The 20,102-nt window shown below is 33.8% G+C and overlaps 2 protein-coding genes across 2 annotated transcripts; both read right to left on the bottom strand.

The window, feature by feature from the left end:
• LOC109719947 (protein transport protein Sec61 subunit gamma-like) lies at positions 1,600-3,496 on the bottom strand. The gene is made up of 3 exons (XM_020246801.1): positions 3,295-3,496; positions 3,085-3,201; positions 1,600-1,896 (listed from the first exon to the last, which is right to left on the bottom strand). Exons 1-2 carry the CDS (start codon positions 3,386-3,388, stop codon positions 3,086-3,088), a joined length of 210 nt encoding a protein of 69 aa, XP_020102390.1. The 5' UTR covers positions 3,389-3,496; the 3' UTR covers positions 1,600-1,896; position 3,085.
• Positions 4,028-8,814, bottom strand: LOC109720582 (preprotein translocase subunit SECY, chloroplastic). The gene is made up of 8 exons (XM_020247809.1): positions 8,543-8,814; positions 7,305-7,471; positions 6,815-7,200; positions 6,237-6,536; positions 5,709-5,798; positions 5,077-5,200; positions 4,691-4,854; positions 4,028-4,555 (listed from the first exon to the last, which is right to left on the bottom strand). The coding sequence occupies exons 1-8, from the start codon at positions 8,764-8,766 to the stop codon at positions 4,322-4,324; spliced, it is 1,689 nt and encodes a 562-aa protein (XP_020103398.1). The 5' UTR covers positions 8,767-8,814; the 3' UTR covers positions 4,028-4,321.

The raw sequence follows: 20,102 nt of genomic DNA, 5'->3' as shown, positions 1-20,102 counted from the left end.
CTCAACTTTTATTATTTTAGTTGACAACCCATTAACTTTTAGTTTTTTAAAAAATTAACTAATTTTAGTGTATGAAAAATGAGAATTTTATCAAATTTTTTGATGATTTTACCAAATCTAGTGGCTCTATTTAAATTTTGGCAAGTAAATAACTATGTATAAAAATTTAAATAAAAATAAAAGTTGAGGATTTTTCCTATCTTTTTTTAATATTGGAAGCTTAAAAATTTTTTTAACCAAAATTATTCTCAATAATTTTCTCCATTAAATACATTAAAAAACTAAAATATAATATATTTTAGCCTACGAACAAAACTCTCTTTTTTTTAGTCGACAAAAAAATACATGCATATTGTTATTTGATTTATTTTTTATTAAATAGGAAAAAAAATTAAATCTATCTTTTATTTCAAAATTACTATTACTGATTAGGAATGTGAATTGATATAGGTACACAATTTTATTTGAACTCGATTTTGAATGGGGTGAGCTTAATCGATACTGAGTACGGATAGTTTCAGTTAAAGTTACAAAAAAAATAAAATCACATTATATTCAAACTCAATTATGGTTTTGATTTATATCTAAACCAAACTTGAACCGAAATCCGAAGCCGAAAACAAAACCAAAATCATATAAAAACATACTATATATAAAATACAATTTTTATATATTTTTTAATAATTAATATATATTAATAATTTAATTTAATATTTAGTATATTAAATAATTAAATTTAGGTTTATAGAAATTGTCTTGAAATATCTATTAGTATTTCTACTGTTAATGGGAGATAAAGGGTAAAAATGGCATTTTAAAAATATAACTCTATTTTAAAGGGATTTTGACCGAACTTAACTAGTGAAGGGTATTTATGATAATTTTTTATTTATTGGAGGGCATTCATAATATTATCGGTTTTAGAAGGGCATTGATGAAATTAATAGTTTCTGGAAGGGCATCTATGAAATTATCCCTATATATATATATATATATATATATATAAAATTTTCAATTTATAAAAATTAAGTATAAAACATTTATACATTTTTTTTTTCTGATTTTTTTAATATTATGCAGCGACATCCAATAAATTACATGTTAATTTTACGACCTCTTCGAACTTATTTACAATATCTTTTTAATTCACTTAAGCTTATTTTGACAAATAGGCATGTGACGGAGTTATTTTTTTCATACTAAAATAAATCATATCATAGATAAGACAAACCATGCAACCAAATAAAAAATATCGAAAACTCCCAAGAAACAAAAAATCCGATTCCTTAATTCTAATAATATAAAAAAAAACATTCCATGCCATCCAATTTTGATTTAAATTTTAATGTGTTATTTTGAATTTTGAAGAAGATGGTGTGTACACCCCACTCAAAAAAGAGTGATATCATTCCGACATACTGAACATAAACATTTGTTGGAGTCTAATACACAACTACACTCAAACAATACCTGCTGCACTATCCAGAAGCTTCAACTGGGTGAAACAATGCCTCAAAGGGCAAAACAGCCCTGCATGGAATTAGCACTTTTCCAGAAGCTCCAACTGGTTTAAATTTTGTTTAGCATAGTTTCGACAGCTTAAATTTAAAGCTCGCGTCTTTGGCTTCAGATTAATATAAATAAATATAAATACGTGTTTGGGAGGCTCCCACAAGTGAGTCCAGAGAAGATGACGAAGGATAAAAGAAAAAAATAGAAAAAAAAACCGAATAAGATAATCCATCGCAGATTTTCTAACAAAATATAAAGCAAGCAATCCAAAAAAATCGAATTAAATGTCTTCTTGTACATAAGAATTCAAACTCCCTAAATGCCAAAGCAACATAAGTTGATTCTGATTTTATCTAAAGACCCCATCCTTGTTCCTCAGAAACTCTGCAACCGAAACAAAAGTGAAGAACAGCTTAGTACTGATAAACTCAGATGGATTCATGTAAATTAATGCAAATTAAAGCTGGATGTAATTGAGCGCCGCAGCACATGTGATTTCATTCACCTAGAAGATAGCGTTCTTAAACATTCACGAACTTTAAACACCAACAAACAAGTTTCAAAATATAAAATGCGATTTATATAAAAAGTAATTCGAGGCTACATATGTGACGTCTATGAAAGTGGCGTCGGATTAACATGTATAGGAGTAGAAAATAGTTCATGGGCACTACCTTCCAACTCAAAAAATCTGGGGAAAAAGGAAAGAATGTCACGAATAACAAACACGACAGGGATTGCAGTGCACGTAATGATAATGCCTGTTTCATAAGTGTCGATTAGAATGAAACGAAGAGCAGAGTTAATCCAGCAAAGGTCATGTTAATCGAGTCGAGAGCCAAATAGAGACTCTAATGCTTGGGGATGAGTTTTATCTTTTATTCAGGTAAATGAATTTCTCAATGTCAAAAAACCATGATAATAGAACTAGGAAATGACTAATCAAACTAAAGAAAACTTCTAAACATGTTCTTCCTCATAGCAGCATACTAAAGGAAAATCGAAACATGACAAATCACAAAACAAAACATGCAAATCAAAGCAAAATTTTGTAGCAGCTACCAAAATTACACTTCATAAATTACAAGTAACAGCTGAAAATTTTGGACAATAAAAAAGTGAAAAATAGATACGACCTCAACATAGAACACAACCAGAATAAAAGCTATTTGGCATTTCTATCTAGAGAAAAAGCTCGGGGGTGCGTAAACTTTGGTTTTATTGCAAATTGCCGCCTAAATTTACAACTTTCTAACTGTTATCTGGCTAAAGTTCGGGTCGGGTTCTGACAAATTTTTCACTGCCATGTTGCAGTCGCATGGTGATGATGTTTAGAGATCTTAATGGAATTTTGTGCACGGTGCACGATTTAGTAAATTTCAATTTCAATCAGGTCAAAGTTAAGGTGGTTTTGCAGGTTTTTTTCTTTTTCTCCCCTCTTTTTCTACTCATGTAGTATACAACTATACAAGATGTGGAACAAATAAGAACGGTAAATTCAGAACAAGAGTTAACATTAAAACCTGGTCGAAACAGTAATTTTTCTAATTAGGGATTCACACAACTACTCACCTCAACCAGATCCAACGATGATGTTGTTGATCGGGATAAAGATCAGCTTCACGAAGAACCCTACGAATCCCATCACCACGAACCCGATCGCGGTGCGAATCGCGACCTTCGTGAACTCTAGGGCATCGGAAAAACCCCATCAAAATCGAATCGATAATAAAATTGCACAGTTTCGTAGATCTACGGATTCAGAGCAGGAGAGAGACTAACCTTTGCGATCGGGTTTGTGGCATCGCTTGACGAGGCGGAAGCTGTCCTTGGCGAACTCCCTCAACGGATCCACGACGGAATCAACGGCGTCCATGTCGATCGATCGATCGAGAGAGAGCGCAGAAACCCTAGATTTGAGGTTGGAGAGAGAGAAAGAAATGAGGTGGAGACGGATCGGGAGAAAGGAGAATTTTTCTACCGTTACTGCAGCACAAAGAGGCAAAATTACTCGAAGCCCCCGTCAACTATGGACTATTTTGAGAACGACCCATCTTTTTTTTTGGCACAATTTCATATGTATCCCTAAAAAGTTAAAAATTACAGTTTTATGCATATAAAGTTTTAAGGATTGCAGAAAGATTGCAAAATACTCTATTTGTTTCCGTATGTGATGTTTCCGTACGTGATATTGCATTTCGACGATTCCAACAGAAAACGTAGAAGTATATCGCTATATGTTTTTTTCTCAACTCTATTTTATCTAATAAAATTAGATAGATCTAAATATCAAACTAAGTCTAATTACCATTAAATGTAACTCTCTAAACCTCCAAAATATGATAGATGAATTTCACCGTTTGGACGAGAGCACTCTTGCGGAAAAACAGTTTTTATAACAACTCTTTTTCAAATAAATAATTCATGATCCGTATATTAAGCCAAGGACAGAGTGATTATTTTGTGAGAAAAATGTCAAATTTGGAGAAAGAGAAATATTTACAAACTACGCAACTTTGAGGAATATATTCGATAATTCACACTTTACAAAAATGAATATACAATATTATAATGTAGGGGTACATACATACGCAATTAACCCTAATCCGAGTGTGGGCAATACTACACCATTTTACATCAAGGTAATGTTACTAAGACAAATGAATTTTTCTCCAAACTGATTCATACACTTCCCAGCAAGATGATCAAAGTACATAACAAAGAAAGATCTATCTTCTGTCTCGCGCCACGATGTATGAACAAGCAAAAAAAAAAAGAGAAAAGAGTACATGAATCTCGCTGAGTGTATTCACGGCGGGCCGTACCGGTTAATGTCGTAGAACTCGATGTTTTTGTATTTCTGAGATATTATCTCCGCCTGCACTTTTCTTGCTGTATCAGTCGCGCAACCGACGAGGATGAGAACAGATGTGCCCGCGAATCCCCGGAATGCAGTTAAGTGCGTGGTTTGTTCGATCACTGCCGGCCCTGCAGCGAGCACGGCCAAAAAGGCAGAGCCCAGAACCGATATCCGGCTAAGAACCTACAATAGAAACCACGAGAAATTAGAACTGGAATCATTTTGCATTTAACTAACCTACGGTTACTGTTCCATCACTCTTCAGCGTGAGAGCAAGAGGAGGGTTCGCTAATTTACGAAGAAAATGAAGCTACTTACTGTTTTCAGAAAAGCAGCAGTGCTTTTTCCGGGTCGGACAAGAGGAATCGAAGCACCTTGGCGCTTCAATTGCTCACTAACATCGTCGGGATCCAGTTGGAGAAAGGTGTAGTAGTAATTGAAAAAAGCTATGAGCAATATATTGGTAGGAAGATATAAAGCACCTGCAAGAAATTATGAGCAATGAGAGTACTTTGGATAGGAGTTATTGTATGTATATCTTACAATCTAAATGCCTCAAAGTGCAGATATTAAGCCCAAAGTTACAAATAAAAAGTCTGTAATATAAAAAAGAAGTAAATGCTGAAGATACAACCAACAACTCTTTAAGTACAATGTAGTTTGTGCTTCTATATAATAATGAATTAGGAAAGTGAGAAAATTACCTCCTGGGTTTAAAGCGACTGCAGCATTTTTAAGAGCAGATAAACCAGTAAAGCGCGCCAGAGTACCGGGCAAAGCCAGCGAAGATGTAGAAAATATTATAGGCATCACCCCAGAACTATTAACCTGCTCGAAAAGATTTAAGTCAATAACACAACTTTCAAAGATTGAATGCAGAAACTGACTCATATATCTATTTAATAAAAGGACCGCAAATATATATATTTTTTAAGCATCTACCTTACGGATCTTTTTTTCTTTTTTGTCTCAAACTTTAACTTCAAAAATAATCATGACAGAAGAATACAGAAGTTAAAGTACTTTCCAAAAATCCCTTAATTTCCCATCTGCAAAACCAACAAACTAGAGTTGAGTAAAATTTGATTTTTGAACAATTTGGTGTGTGAACAAAGGGCTCGGTACAATGGTAAGCTTTGGCTTTGCTGTGATTACTTTGTTTACAGCCACACCTAATGACATAGACAAAGATTAGGCTTAAGGCGTCAAAAATCTACTTAAAATTCTTACAAGTGATTAGTTTGGTCGACATTTTTTGCCACTAAGATTACATTTCGAAAAGCATTATTTATAGATCTTTAAGGTTGAATAAAATGTGTCAGTAAATATTACGAACCTTGAATGGAAGATATGCAGATCTCTGAAGCCCTCCGCTTCTGCTGCTATATCTTGAAGCATAGTTGAGTGGTATTTTCCTTTCAGCTTCCTGAAATCCTTCATCAGATGCTAATAAGCACATATAAAACATAAAAGTAAAAAAGAAAATTTAAATATATACCCCTGCAAAATTATCTATAAATGCCTTCGAAAACTGGACTTCGAAAGCTGGACTGCAAAATTATCTACAAACTCTGAACTTCTATAAATGCCTTCGAAAACTCAAACTCTTACATATAAATACCATTGTCCATTACTACTTACTAACAAGCCCCTAATTGAAAATGTTTTCTATTACAGAACCAACTTTCCAGAGTGGATTTGATGACTCAAAAGTTAAGAGTTGAGAGTATTTTTGTAAGAAACTGGACCTTCAAGGGGTATAACCATACACAGAAATTCAAATTTTACAGGGGCATATATGTAAAGATAGCTTTGCGAAGAGAAAATATCTAAGCAACTTGACGAAATGAAGAAGCTCACTTACTTGTACATACACAATCCCAAGAACTAACAGAAAAAATGATAAGACAATCGTCGCAAGTCCGATGTAGTTTCCCTCTTGAAACGCCTGTGCAACTGTTCGACCAAATGATGCCGGCAAATAGGATATAATGCTCGTAAATATCAGAAGGGATGTTCCGTTTCCAAGTTTCAGGTCAGATATCCTTTCCCCAAGAAAAGTCGTAAATACCGAACCAAGTGTCAACAGTGTAACAGACGACACTACCCATTCCGTGCTGAAGTCGTTAACATAGGGACGAAGGTAAAGAACTTGCCCTATAGCCTTGCAAGAAAGGACGAAGAATTTGATCAAGATACTAAAAAAGTTTCTGTAAGGCAAAAAAGTGTAGACCTTATTATCCGAACTATATGCCATTTTGAAATGGGTAAAATAACATATCATTAGTTTCAGATAGTGGAGATTCTGCCGGAGATGTAGTTAACTCAAACATACAAGAAGGTAAGGAAGTGAAATTAAATCTGGTAAAGTTCAAATACCTGTTGCAAAATACAATGTAATTTAGATAAGTTCTATATTAGAAAAGGCCCTCATTTCCCTACCTGGACTACAGCAAAACCAACCGAAGCGTATCTCGTATATTGAAGAACCTTCTTTCTTCCTGCCTCTCCCTCCCTCTTTTGAAGATCTTGCAGTTTCGGATAAACCTGCGCGAGAAGCTGAAAAACGATCTGGGCGTTGATAAAGGGAACGATACCCAAGGAGCAGATCCCGAGCCTACCGACGCCACCGCCAGAAAACGAATCTAAAGTGCTTAACAGACTGTTCTGGTCCAAATTACCAGCAAAAGCTTCCCTGTTCACTCCACCTAATGGTATGTACACTCCGAGTCGAGATAAAGCCAAGTACCCTAAGAGCTTTAGGAATTTTCCGGGTAGCGGGCCTTTGAAGAAGTCGCCAATGTCGATAGAACTGTCCTCGATTGCGGCTGCCAGATAATGAAATTGTCTGATTTTCATACAGTAACTCGACTTACCGGTAGTCGCACATGTATGTCGTGATAAAATTTAGACGTAACTAAACAAAACGAACCTGCCGCTCCTCGACTAACGGATGACTTCTCTTTCCTCGAGCTCGACGTACTCTCAAATGTTTGGCAAACGAAGTCGACGACACTTCTCAATGACGCACCAAAACCGAAAGAGATCTCGTTAATACCCAAAGGGTCGAAGTCGGAGCCGATGGTCTGCTGAGTGCAGCTGCAATGCGGTATAATAAGCAAGGTGATACAAATCTATAAAAATCCCCAAACAGAACCGAAATATACACGAGATTTGTTTCAATAGTGCAATAAGTGTATATTAGAGGGCAAATAAAATTACTGACTTTTACAAGAAGAACAAATATTCGGCAAATCTATAATAGGTAAAAAAAATTAATAGAACTTACCAGAACTATGAAACATTTTGAAATAGCTACGCAACCTTTCAAAATTTTGATTTCACTTCACTGCCCAACCTTGCAATTTGTTTGATTTGAGCCGGTCAACAGCATTTTGACTTTAAAATTTAAACTAATTACTTACATTAATAAACTTAGAGAAAACTTCAAATACCCCCTCTGTGGTTTCGCACTTTCTCACTTTAATATCATGTGGTTTAAAGTGTATCAAGTTAGTACCTTGTGGTTTCGCACTTTCTCACTTTAGTACCCTGTGGTTTAAAGTGTATCAAGTTAGTACCCTGTGGTTTCATTTTTTTTCTTTTTATTATCCATTTCGGAGCATTTTTTTTGTTAAATCAGTGACAAAGTTAAAACTAAAGGATACTAAAATGAATATTCGATAAACCTAGGTAGGGTATACATAATTTAACGAAATATTAGACCACATGGTACTAAAATGAGAAAGTGCGAAACCACTGGGTACTAACTTGATACACTTTAAACCACATGGTACATGGTACTAAAGTGAGAAAGTGCCAAACCACAGATACTAACTTGATACACTTTAAACCACATGATATTAAAGTGAGAAAGTGCGAAAGGGTATTTGAAGTTTTCCCATAAACTTATAATTGCGAATTAAATATAGTATACTAACTAGACGCGTAGAGATAATAGGAGCACTTAGATTTTAAAGTATTAGGAAAAATTTTACACGTTTGATAATTTATGGAGTATAAAACTCAAATGAATATATTTCCTCTTTGACAACTAATAAAGGTATCAAATATAATAATTTCCTACTTAAAAAAAAAAGAAAAGAAAAAAGTTGAGGGAGTTATTTCAAAATGGCTTATAGATAGGGGGTTAAAATAACAAAGAGGCACCTTCCACTATTGCCTCCATTGGAGGAGGGGATTCGAAGGAGAGCTCTCCAATGGAGCCCTTTGTTGCAGCGTTGTATCCGAACCGAGGAGGAGGGTGAACCGGACCGGGTGAACCGGTTCGACCGGTTCGAGAAGGATAAGGGGGCTCGGGGAAGAGGAGGAGAAGAGGACGAGGGCGAAGAGGAGGAAGAAGAGGGAGGAGGCGGTCGCACGGATAAGAGCATGGTGGCCGCATAAACCCTGATGCTTCGAAAGGGCTCGATAGGGTTCTTCGCTTATGCTTCTTTTCACTGAGGGTGGGTCGTGTCGTCCGAGCGCTCGCATAGAAAGTTTTTTATGAGACCTTCGTCATCGGCCGTTGGAAGGTAGATTTAGGACTCATCTTAACCGTTCATTTGCGGGAGTGATCGTGAGGCGCGGATCGAAGGATCAAATGTAGTAATAGTCCCTGTGCTATCACGACATAGCGACTCCGTCCTTCAACTTTTCAGTTAAATGCTTTAATTTTTTTTAAAAATTTTCTGATATAATTAAATTTCATCTTCAAGCACAAAATGAAAAAAAAAAATTATGTATTTTCTGCAAAATAGCTATTTTATTGTACTTCAGAAAAAAATAAAAAATAATTTACAGAAAAAATTTGAGGACTAACATATTTACATAAAATATAAAAATAAGTTGTAAAATCGGAATATTAAAGAGACTTCATTATAATTAAATTACGCACTTGCTATTAGCATTTAATAGTCAACTAAATTCGTGGTTTTATCGACTAAAAAAGTGTAACAAGCAATCAAATTTGACGAAAACCACTATTCATTAAATTTTCAACTTAATCAGTGATAAGGGTTTAAGTCAGAGAAAAAAGAAAACTAAATATAAAGAAAATGTCAATCAAAGGAACAATTATTGAGGGGTCTATTTCACAATCCAAAATTATTCGAGGATGATTAGATTTGGGCCTAGTTTCAGTAAGGCGGAATCAAATCCAGCCCAACACTTAATTGGGCCAAAAATGCAGGATCCGATTTGGCCCAAACATTACCCTGGCCAATAGAACATGCTTTGCTTCGAGTTCGTTTCCTTATCCTAATGTTTTGTGTGTTAAAAATTAAGGGAACAGGCCCCCGCAAATATAGTGAATTGCAGATATATTACAGTAAAATTTAACATTCATAAGTTATTCCTGCAAAAGTTCTAATGTTTTCAGATATGTCCCTGCCGTTAGAATTCATTAGGAAAGTTTAGTTAACCATAAGTTAAATGCTTTACCCGGATTAATTTTTGACATTTTTACTCTTTTTATATTATATTGTTATAACTTTTGAAGGGACATATCTGTGATGGCAAAATTGAAAATATAAACAGTTTTCTAATAGTTCTTTAATGGTAAGTTGGTAACAAATCAGAGGAACATATCTGAAAGAATTAGGACTTTTGCAGAAATAACTTATAAAAGTTAAAATTTATAGAAATATATTTGTAATTCACTATGTTTGCGATGACCTGCATGCAATTAACCTTAAAAATTACGGAGTTAAAATTTATAAAAGACTAACAGGGTAAAAGCATTTTTATGTTTTTCATATCATTTCGTCTGTATTACTTAGCTATCCTGATGAGATTGTTATTCTGGCTTCTTCTAAACAACTCTCCATCCGTCTCCCCAAAATTTGGATTTGAATCAAGTTTACGCTAACAAGTTTGGGTGGATTTCGATTGGGTTGTAATCTAAACTCAGTTTTGGTTCGGTTTTCCTGTCCAATTTAGATCAAAATCTGATTCAATCGTTCTTAAAATCTCAATCGTAACTCAATTTTGACAAAAAGCATATTAAACTTCCGAGCAGAACTAGACGTGGGGTGAAATCACTTTTCTTCTGCTTTTTGCTTATATAGTTGTGGAATTGAGAAGTTCTTTCAATCGTGCTAACTGTTTGAAAAAATACGAATGATGTAAAAATTAGAAAAATAAAAAATAAATTAATGTCTTACTATTATTATTATTATTTAACAATTTATTTCGATTTAAGAGGAGCCGAATAATTACGTTATTACGGGGAGTCAGTATGTTCAGGTACGAACGAGTGGTTTGTGAGAGTTTGAGTTTCGACAGAAACCAACGTTAACAATCAAGAGGTTTTTAATTTTTTTTTCAGAAAAGTTGGGGTACAAAGGAGTGGTCCCTGAGGCAAAGGGGCAGTTAATATCTCTGAAAAAGTAGGAGGTCCCAAACTGTGTTTGAAGAAAAACAAAAACATTTTCCCCTCATTTATAGGATAATAATGTGAAATTTCGATTTCGAATCTAATTTTTTCTATTATTATTTAAAGAAGTCGCTTTAAGCATTTAATGCTCTTATCTGCTCCAATAAAGACTCATTGCAAACAAACATGGCACCCTTCATTGTTCCTTCACTCACTCTGAGGTTTAACCTCTTTTGCTTTTAATAAATCAGTCACTCTCTCTCTCTCTCTCTCTCTCTCTCTCTCTCTCTCTGTTTCAAGTCCCAAGTGATCCAAAACAATACATCAGTCAAAATTTTGCTATTAATTAAGGAGTGATATTTCTCTCCACCCAAGAAGATCCTCTAGTAGGTAAGATTGTGTAATAATGTATTGATAGCACCCCCCCTAGTATTTTGATGTTGCATATTGGCCGCGCTATGTTTCATTTGAGTAGTTCAGTTTCTGAATTCTCACACATATTATATTTTCAGTTTCTAATCGCCAAAAAAAAAAAAAAAAAAAAAAAAAAAAAACCTTAGATGTCGTTGAAAGAAGGTCATTTTTATTGCTTCTGCTAAATATATGAAGACGAATGCAATCTATGTCGAAGTATGGAGACTAAAGTATTAGGATAAGACAGAAACTATTAATGCGTTTAAATCGTATTGATTGGAAAGGAAGTAAATTAGGTAAACATGATAAAGAACAAAACAGTGATCACGAGATTAATCTTAGTGCCACATGTGATCTTCTGTTTTTTGTTTTTTTTTTGTTTTTTTTTTTTTTGTAGTAGTAGTAGTAGTAATTACTCATCCATAATATAAACCCTAAAAAAGAGCACCTTAAACAATAATCCACCCACCAGATTACACAGGGAACAACTTGGTCCCTTCTTCTTTTAGGAGTTATTACCCATCAAAACATATGTAAGATGCAATGTATTGGCCCCCTCTCCCAACTGATATTTTTCTTTCCCCTCATTTATGGGCACATAAATGTGTGTACATTGGACTTCTCCTATCACATGCTAAGAGGGCTTTTTTTTTTTTTTTTTTNTACAATAATTCAGAAAGTTCGAGTCAGAAATTACAACTTATGAAAGTTTGAGGACCAAAATATCACGTGACTCATATCTTGAGGACGAAAAGTAGTGCAATGTACCCATTTCTTTTTCTAAAATGTATAGATAGATGCATAGGACAAAATGCATGTGGAAAAAAATTTTAACCGCTTTTTAAATGTCGGAATTTTTAACCTCTTTTTCATGCAATCTTAGCCGAAAACAAAATAAAAGGCGAACCAAATTAATTCAACCTAAGATCAATCTCCTAGCTAGGCAACCTGGAGCTTCCAATATTCTGGTCTGCTTTAAGCTAAAATTTCCTCCTGTCCAGCAAAATGCAGTAACACACTTGCATTGCATTATTGTACTCCCCAACACAAACTATGCTGATGATATTGGTGTGCACACACACACACAAAAGATGCAAAGAGTTTTTTGCCACATAATCCTTCTCATCCTTCCTCTTCATTACACCACAAAAGGTGTGAAAGGTGCTTTCTCTTTTGTTTTCATATGGTGTCTTATTCGGATTCGGATTCGGATTCAGATCGAATATGTTCGACGCGGAAGTGCTTTCGTTGTTTTGACGAAGGCAGCGAATAGAACCTCTAGAAGCAATAAACGGGCCGGATTCGAATCGGCGAGAGCGGAGGGTCCATTAGCAACTGAATTTAGAGGCCTCAACTATTCTCATCAAATGTGGGCCAAGCGAGCACTAATAACGGAGAGGGACCTGAGTTAATAGCTGGGCTCATTGATTTCACTTCACGTGTAATGCTGTGGAAATAACCCCCCCCCCACCCCCCCACCCCCCCCCCCCCTTTTAGTTTCATTTTTTTGCTTATTCCAAACGCATTCTATTTCATCATCATCATAATAATAATCATAATAATAATATCATGGCCACTCTTTTTACCTTTCCTTTTAAACCAATATATGGTTCGGACCAACCCCTTCTTCTCCTCAAGCTTCTTGAATGCTTTTACTTCGGGTCTCGAAGCCCGTTTAGTCCGACTACAGCTTTTGCAGAAATATTATTTGAGTAGATTTATTTGATGCGGAAATATGACTCCCAAGGTCCTCAGAGGAACCCTAACAACAACTTTTTTTTTTTCTCTACCCTTTTTTTTTGGCTAGAAATCAATAAAGCCAAATCTAGAAGCTCGGAACTTTTAACTCTTATACCCAATAGTAGTTCTATTTAACGTAATCGATCGACTATGTTACATATGCTGATAAGGGTTATTATATATACATACTTTGTCAATAACAACTCCTGCAGCTCTCTTTTAATGCATTACTTTTCTAAGTCCAAACAGGTCAAGTCAAATCGACGCCTTTAACCGATGGGTTGGGCTTATTTAGGTTAATTCGCGCTTATCAGGTTAAGCCTGTATGAATTTACCAAACCATTTCGATCTAATCTGAACCCGACCCGATCCATCGCCATCCTTAATGAATCAATCCACCTCTCAAATCACACACATACATATATAGAAATTGTAAGCATCTCCTCTTCTTAGAGAGAAAAGTTGTCAATACAAAAAACGACAAAATTCGAAAAGGCGAAAAAGAATAAAAAAAACACACACGCATATTTAATTGTTTGCATGACTAATAAATGTCTAGGTAGGTTGCACAAGCCTTTCAAATAAAAGGAATATAAGTGAAAAAGTCGTGGTCTATCTTTTTCCCCCACTCATGTAAAGTGATATATCGCAAGTCGAATCATGCGCCGGGACCGTCACATTTCTTTTTCTTGGCCATAGGTAGCTCCATTATTAACTTTTACGTATGTCACACATATGCATATAAACATATATATATATATATATAAACTTGTTACATATTTTGATCTGATCCCACGTTAACGTGATGATTGTATGAATATATTTACCTAGCTTGTTACGAGCTTCTCTTCGAGGGCACGTTTGGTTCGCGATTGAAATCAGAATCGACAGTACGTAGGATTTGATCAAATTGGATTAGAATCGTAAGGGATGTTCGATTTCGTAAGCTTAATTGGTTAGTTTGCACTTAATCGATTAGGAAACGAAATGAATGATTACCATCATGACCTTGGAATGAGATTTGACTCTATTGCAAGCCCTAATGCATCCTAATTTTGTGCTTATCTACATATGAGTGTGATGTGTGAACACACACATAGACATTCTTTCGCAATATTGTCATCTTCTACAAATTTTCATGTGAAATCAGAAAATTTTCATTTTATCTTCAAAAGTGAAAGTTCTCGCATAAATAAGTTGAGTACTCATTCAATTTGCGAGAAAATTTGTTTTGAATTAAATTCTTTTTAATGTGTTGCAATTTTTTTTTTTTTTGAGAGATAGGTAGCACGCTACCCGCTTCGTTTATTTCATTTAGAAATAAACTTAGCTGAAATGTGAATCAACTAAGATTCAAACTTGGGTCTCGGGTACCAACCACCAAGTCCTTTGCTACTTGCTCTAGGGACGGTCGGTAATGTGTTGCATTTCTGTAGGAGCCTGTTTGGTATTGAGGCTCGTTTTAACGTTAATAAATAAAAAATAGAATTGGAACAAAAGTATACAAGAATATGTATCTACGTTTTCCGATAAGACCATAAAAAGTATATTATAACTGACTCATTGCGATATACAGAATGCGATATTACATACGGAAATAAGCATAGTATTTTTCTATCGTATTTTTTCACCGCACACGACGTAATTTTTCTGCAATCCCAAGCAAAGCTTAAGTCATGCGAGAACAAAACAGTTTAATTTAACTACGACTAGATACAGAGAACTTGTCCTGTAAATACTACAAACAGACGCGTTAATATCAATACCCTTTTCTAAAATGAAAAGGCATTCTCATTGAAGAGCTGGTGAATCAGTTGGACTTTATGTGTGGTGAAAGTTGATGAATGATGGAAGACTTGTGATGGAAGAAAGTTTTTTTTGTAGATTTCCCACTTGTTTAGACACATCCAATGCCCATTAGCAAATCTTGATGCCAATAAAAGGTGTCATCTTCACTTTAAGTTATGACCTTTTTTTTTTTTGTTTCTTTTTTTTTTGGAAAAACTTTAAATACCCTCCGTGTGGTTTCACTTTTTCTCACTTTAGTACCCTGTGGTTTAAAGTGTATCAAGTTAGCACCTTGTGGTTTCGCACTTTCTCACTTTAGTACCCTGTGGTTTAAAGTGAATCAAGTTAGTACTCTGTGATTTCACACTTTCTCATTTTAGTACCCTGTGGTTTAATATTTCATTAAGAGAAAAATAAAACCACATGATACTAAGTTGATACAAAAATAGAACCATAGAGTACTAATTTGATACAAAAATAAAATCACAGGGTACTAACTTAATACACTTTAAACCACAGGGTATTAAAATGAGAAAGTGCGAAATTACATGGTACAAACTTGATACACTTTAAACTGTAGGGTACTAAAATGAAAAAATACGAAACCACAGGGGTTTTTTGAAGTTTTCCTTTCTTTTTTTTTTTCTTCTTGTGTTCATGATTCTCTTTTACTTTTAAAGCACATGTGGGGTCCATCCACCATAATGTTTGAGAAATTCTAGATCAGTTTGGGGAAAACTTATTATTGTGCCACTAAAGTCCCAAACAACAAATCCTTAGGTTTATTCCTTAGTCTTAAAGATTATGATTTCACATAGTGCTTAGAGATACAATAATTTAACCCCTTTCTCTACTCCTTTCAAGTGGAAGGGCCTTTTCCCATTGGGAGCAAGTTTTAAGGAATCCTAGGCCACAAAAAGCTCTTGATGAAGCAAAAGCCTTTTCACAAACAAGCAAGACTTTTGGAAAAGTATACCCACTTTCACCCAATTTTCTTTCCTTTTTCTTTTTTTCTTTTTTTTCCAAAGGAAAAGTTGTAACCCATTATTCCAATAATGAATGATTGGCCTCCTCCTATTTGATTGATGTATCAATTTGCCCAAATGACTCTAAAAAGCAAACCCAATATTTCATGGTGCATTTTCCCACTTCCTTTATTTTGCAAAAGGAGTTCCTTGCTTAAAGCATGGCCTTCAAGTTAAAGAGCATCATAACATAAAAGGTGGTAAGTAGTGGTGGTGGCTTGCACTAGTAAAAAGCCTGGTGGGCTCCCATGTTTCATCATTTTCAGTCAATCAATGGTCATTTGGTCAAATCACTAACAAACCTCACAAAGGCTATGCATGATTGAATTAGTTCTTCCTTTGATATCACATTGAACTTGTTGCTATATCCGCTAATTCTGCGATGATTTTTTGTCGCTTGCATAACAAATTTTGGTCACTGTTTTCTGATTAAAAGTTGTGAGATTGAATCTGACTCGTATGTAATAACAATAACTTGTTAAACTTAGTTTCGAGTTCGTCAAACCATTATATATAGGGTTATATGTGCATCTAGCATTACTCCTTTTGATTACTATCACAATTTAAACCCCCTCTATATGCAAGCTAATTTGTTTCAACAAAGAATACCAAGTAAATATATGTTTGACAAAATCAACCAATTGAAATGTGACACATGTAGATGGTGACTTAATTGATAAAAACAAGGATTGAGTGGGGGTGAATAAAGGTTAGGAATGAGGATAAAAGGTGATGGTGGTTCCTCCAAAGGATCCATAAAAGCATGGGGGGAGTTGGAGACATGAGGTCACCACAACTTTTAGGCATCTAAAAAGCTTTTAAAGTTACATGATGTTTAGTGATGTGGGTTTGGTAGAGACAAAAGATAAAATAAATGGAGAGTTACATACTTCAAAGCAACTACTACAATCACTAGTTGTACACAAGGTGTGTCATTGAGCACACATATAGAGATCTTCCAACTTTAATATTCTCTAGAGTAGCATTAATTCAATAGAGTGACAAGACTCATGGGCACTCATTTTAATAAGGGCCTTTCTAGAAAAAAAAAAAAAAAAGAAAGAAAAATTGTGAAGAGATTGAAAGGACCTTTTCTTAGTATACTTAATGAGTGGATGGTACATGTACACCAAGTCTAAAGACTTAATTTATGGACCTATGTATCTCTCTCTCATGTACTCTTTTAATATGTGCTTCTTCTTCTTCTGGTTTCTTTGAATGTTTCTAACTTCTTCATTTGATCATCTCAATGTGCTTTTTGGAATCTTTCCATGAATAAAATACTAACCCTTTCACTTATTAATTAGTTTTTTGCCGGCTCACTAGTATCCATATTTCATATCATGTCTCATTAATTTAACACTTATTTTTTGGCTTTTATTTATATTAATTAATGGTGACTTGCACTCACATAAAGGGGGAGATTGGAGGGCATTTTTTTCCCATAATATTATAATTAGTGAAGAGGCCCGTGCTTTGCAGTGAGTAGAAATTGTAATAGTAGTTAATAATAAGAAAATATTAAACATTCTCTTGTGTATCTCACTTGGTATATCCACCAAAGATCTCTCATTGTTGGCGGAGGATACGGGCCTGACGATGCCTTCTCCGACGATGGTAATAGTGACCGCGACAAAAGGAGGAAGTGGGAGCGCATTAGTGAGAGGGAGGGAGGAAGACGATGGTGTATAATAAAAGATGAGAGATAGAGATGTTAGGATTGTACATGGTAGTGGGACGATTTAAATATACTAATTGAAAATTTGGTAGTGGGACCGTTTGTATTAATTGAAAGTATAGTAGAAATTAATAGATAATATTATCTAATTAATCTATGACTTAACTCTTTTTAGCATAATGGGATGCTACTTTTTGGCTTAAATTAGCTTCTAAAAACGCATTTCTTGTGAGGGAGTATTGAGAGACAGCAAACGATGTAATAATAGAATTTATGTTAGAAGCCAAAATGAGCTTCGCTAGAAACGGAGATAAAATAAAATTTTTAGAGGAGCCAAACAAAAACTCAATATGATGGTCATATTATTTTAAATTATGTGTTTGACAAATGAAAAATCAAATAAATATCTAGATTTCAAAAGAGAAACTTCAATCTGAACATTTTCGTACTGCTACAGCAAAAAAAAAAAAAAAAATACTAATCATCTTAGGATTTCTACATAAACCGGTTCGAATCGGTCCTATAGCTTTTGTTTTTGGGGGTAAGTTTCTAAGGAACCCGCGGACAATCAAATTTTCGAAAACGAAGCCCCAAAATTTCTTTTGAATCGCTTACGTGCGTGTTCTGAGGCCTCTGTTTTGACTTTTTATCTGAACATTTTTATTAGCTTCATGAGAATTTAAGTTTAAATTAGATCGTTATCGTGCTTGTCAAGTTTTAATCGATACTTGACCCAGAACCCAAAAACATACCTAAATTCTAACAAGATTTTAGGTCAAATTTTGACCAAAAATATATAGACACAAATACAATAACTCAAACTTAAATTTTGACCTTTTNGAACAAGTTGCCAAATTCTTTGTATACATCGAAAGTGAATCATCTCTTTTTCAATACTCTAATGTTGTCATGCAAAAGCACCTTTTCAGTGGTAGATAAGGACAAGTTTAAAAGCCTTTTTTATTTCTATAATCAAAAGTGCTTTTAGAAAACTTTAGTAATTAAAATATAGACCAACAAAGTGAGCCATCACATGACAACATTAGAGTATTGAAAAAGAGATGATTCACTTTCGATGTATACAAAGAATTTGGCAACTTGTTTCCTTTTTCGTATAATTAAAAAAAGAAATCTCCTCCTAAGCATAAAAAATTCACATACAAATTAAATTAAATTAAATTGGAATCACTAATGTCCCATCACTAATATTGCCACGTAGGATTGATTGCTTTAATATAAAACTCATTTTTAGTTGGACTAAATTTTGCCACATTTGGTGGGGACTTTGTTTGATAAAAAAAATGTTCTGTTGCATTTTTTTTTTTCGCCTGATAAATATATAGGAGCTTAATTTTGTAGTAATCCTATTTTATAGAAGTGTTTGCAAAATTTTAAATTAATTTTCAATAAAAAATGAGTAGCTTATTATCAATAAAATTTCTTTTCGTTTTTAGTCTGAGAGTAAATGTGTAAAAACTTTATATATATATATATATATATATATATATATATATATATATATATATGTGAAAAAAATGTTTGCTTTCTATGATGAATAAAGCATATTTAAGAATCATATACCCATTAATTAATTGCATATTTTCTTATTTAATTAATTAAAGGCTAAATTCAAATGGTTTCTTTGATGAAGCACGAATCTCATAACTCAAAAAAAAAAGAAGAAAAATTTTTACTTAACTCCTTTGCAATATTTACTAAAACTTTCATCTGAACATAATTAACAATAAATTTTAGAACTATATACCTTTTACTAATTACCTTCATAATTTTATTAACATGGCATCTAAAATATAGTACTTAATTTGCTATCTATTTTGACCGTTACTTTTGCACAAAGGGAAAATAAAAACCTTAATAAGTTTTTTTAAAAAACAAATTACCATATATCTTAAACACCACAAAAGTTATGATTCTTTTCTTTTATTTTTCCTTTTCGCCTTTTCTTTTTTGCATTTGGCATCAGCTTCGTAATAAGAGCTTTTTTGACACGTTCCCACGTGACAACGTGTTCACACGTGTGGCCCTCTGCGTGAAACACTGTACCTCCACCAAAACATCCAAATCAATCTCCCAATGAAGCTCAATACCATGCAATGCTACGCGTGTCCTCTTCTTTAAAATTTGGCTTTATTTACTATCGATTTGTTAGCCGATAAATTTATATTTTAATTAATTTTATTTTTTAAATTATATTATTTAATTAATCGCTTATTTAATTTTAGAGAAATCACAATTAAACTCTAGGAGATCACTATTATTTTAATCCTATAATTTTTTATTAAAGAGTTAAAATTTTGATAGCAAAAAAACGCAAATACTATTAATCTATTAATAGTATTCTAGTCTAATATATATATATGTATATATATATCGAGTGCGGCTGGTATGCTTCTGGAAGTACAGAGAGCTTCATGCTTCCAAGTTGTTTTTGATGTTGAGACTTTCGAATCGACGATCAGCTCTATTAGACTTGATTTTGAATATTGTAAGTATTTATAAAATAAATTTTGTGATTTTTTGATATCATTTGCCTAGTGATCGAAATGGCTCAAAATCAACGGCTGAAAATAAAAATCTTACAAAATATGATGATATGACATTAAGATTTTAGATCAGAAATATTGATCTTGTTTTATATAGTATAAAAAATTTTCTATCAAAATTTTATGTGATTTAGATATTTCTACA

This window comes from Ananas comosus, linkage group 14 (genome assembly GCF_001540865.1).
Source record: "Ananas comosus cultivar F153 linkage group 14, ASM154086v1, whole genome shotgun sequence".
NCBI lineage: Eukaryota > Viridiplantae > Streptophyta > Magnoliopsida > Poales > Bromeliaceae > Ananas > Ananas comosus.
This window is presented reverse-complemented; position numbering and strand designations above follow the sequence as displayed.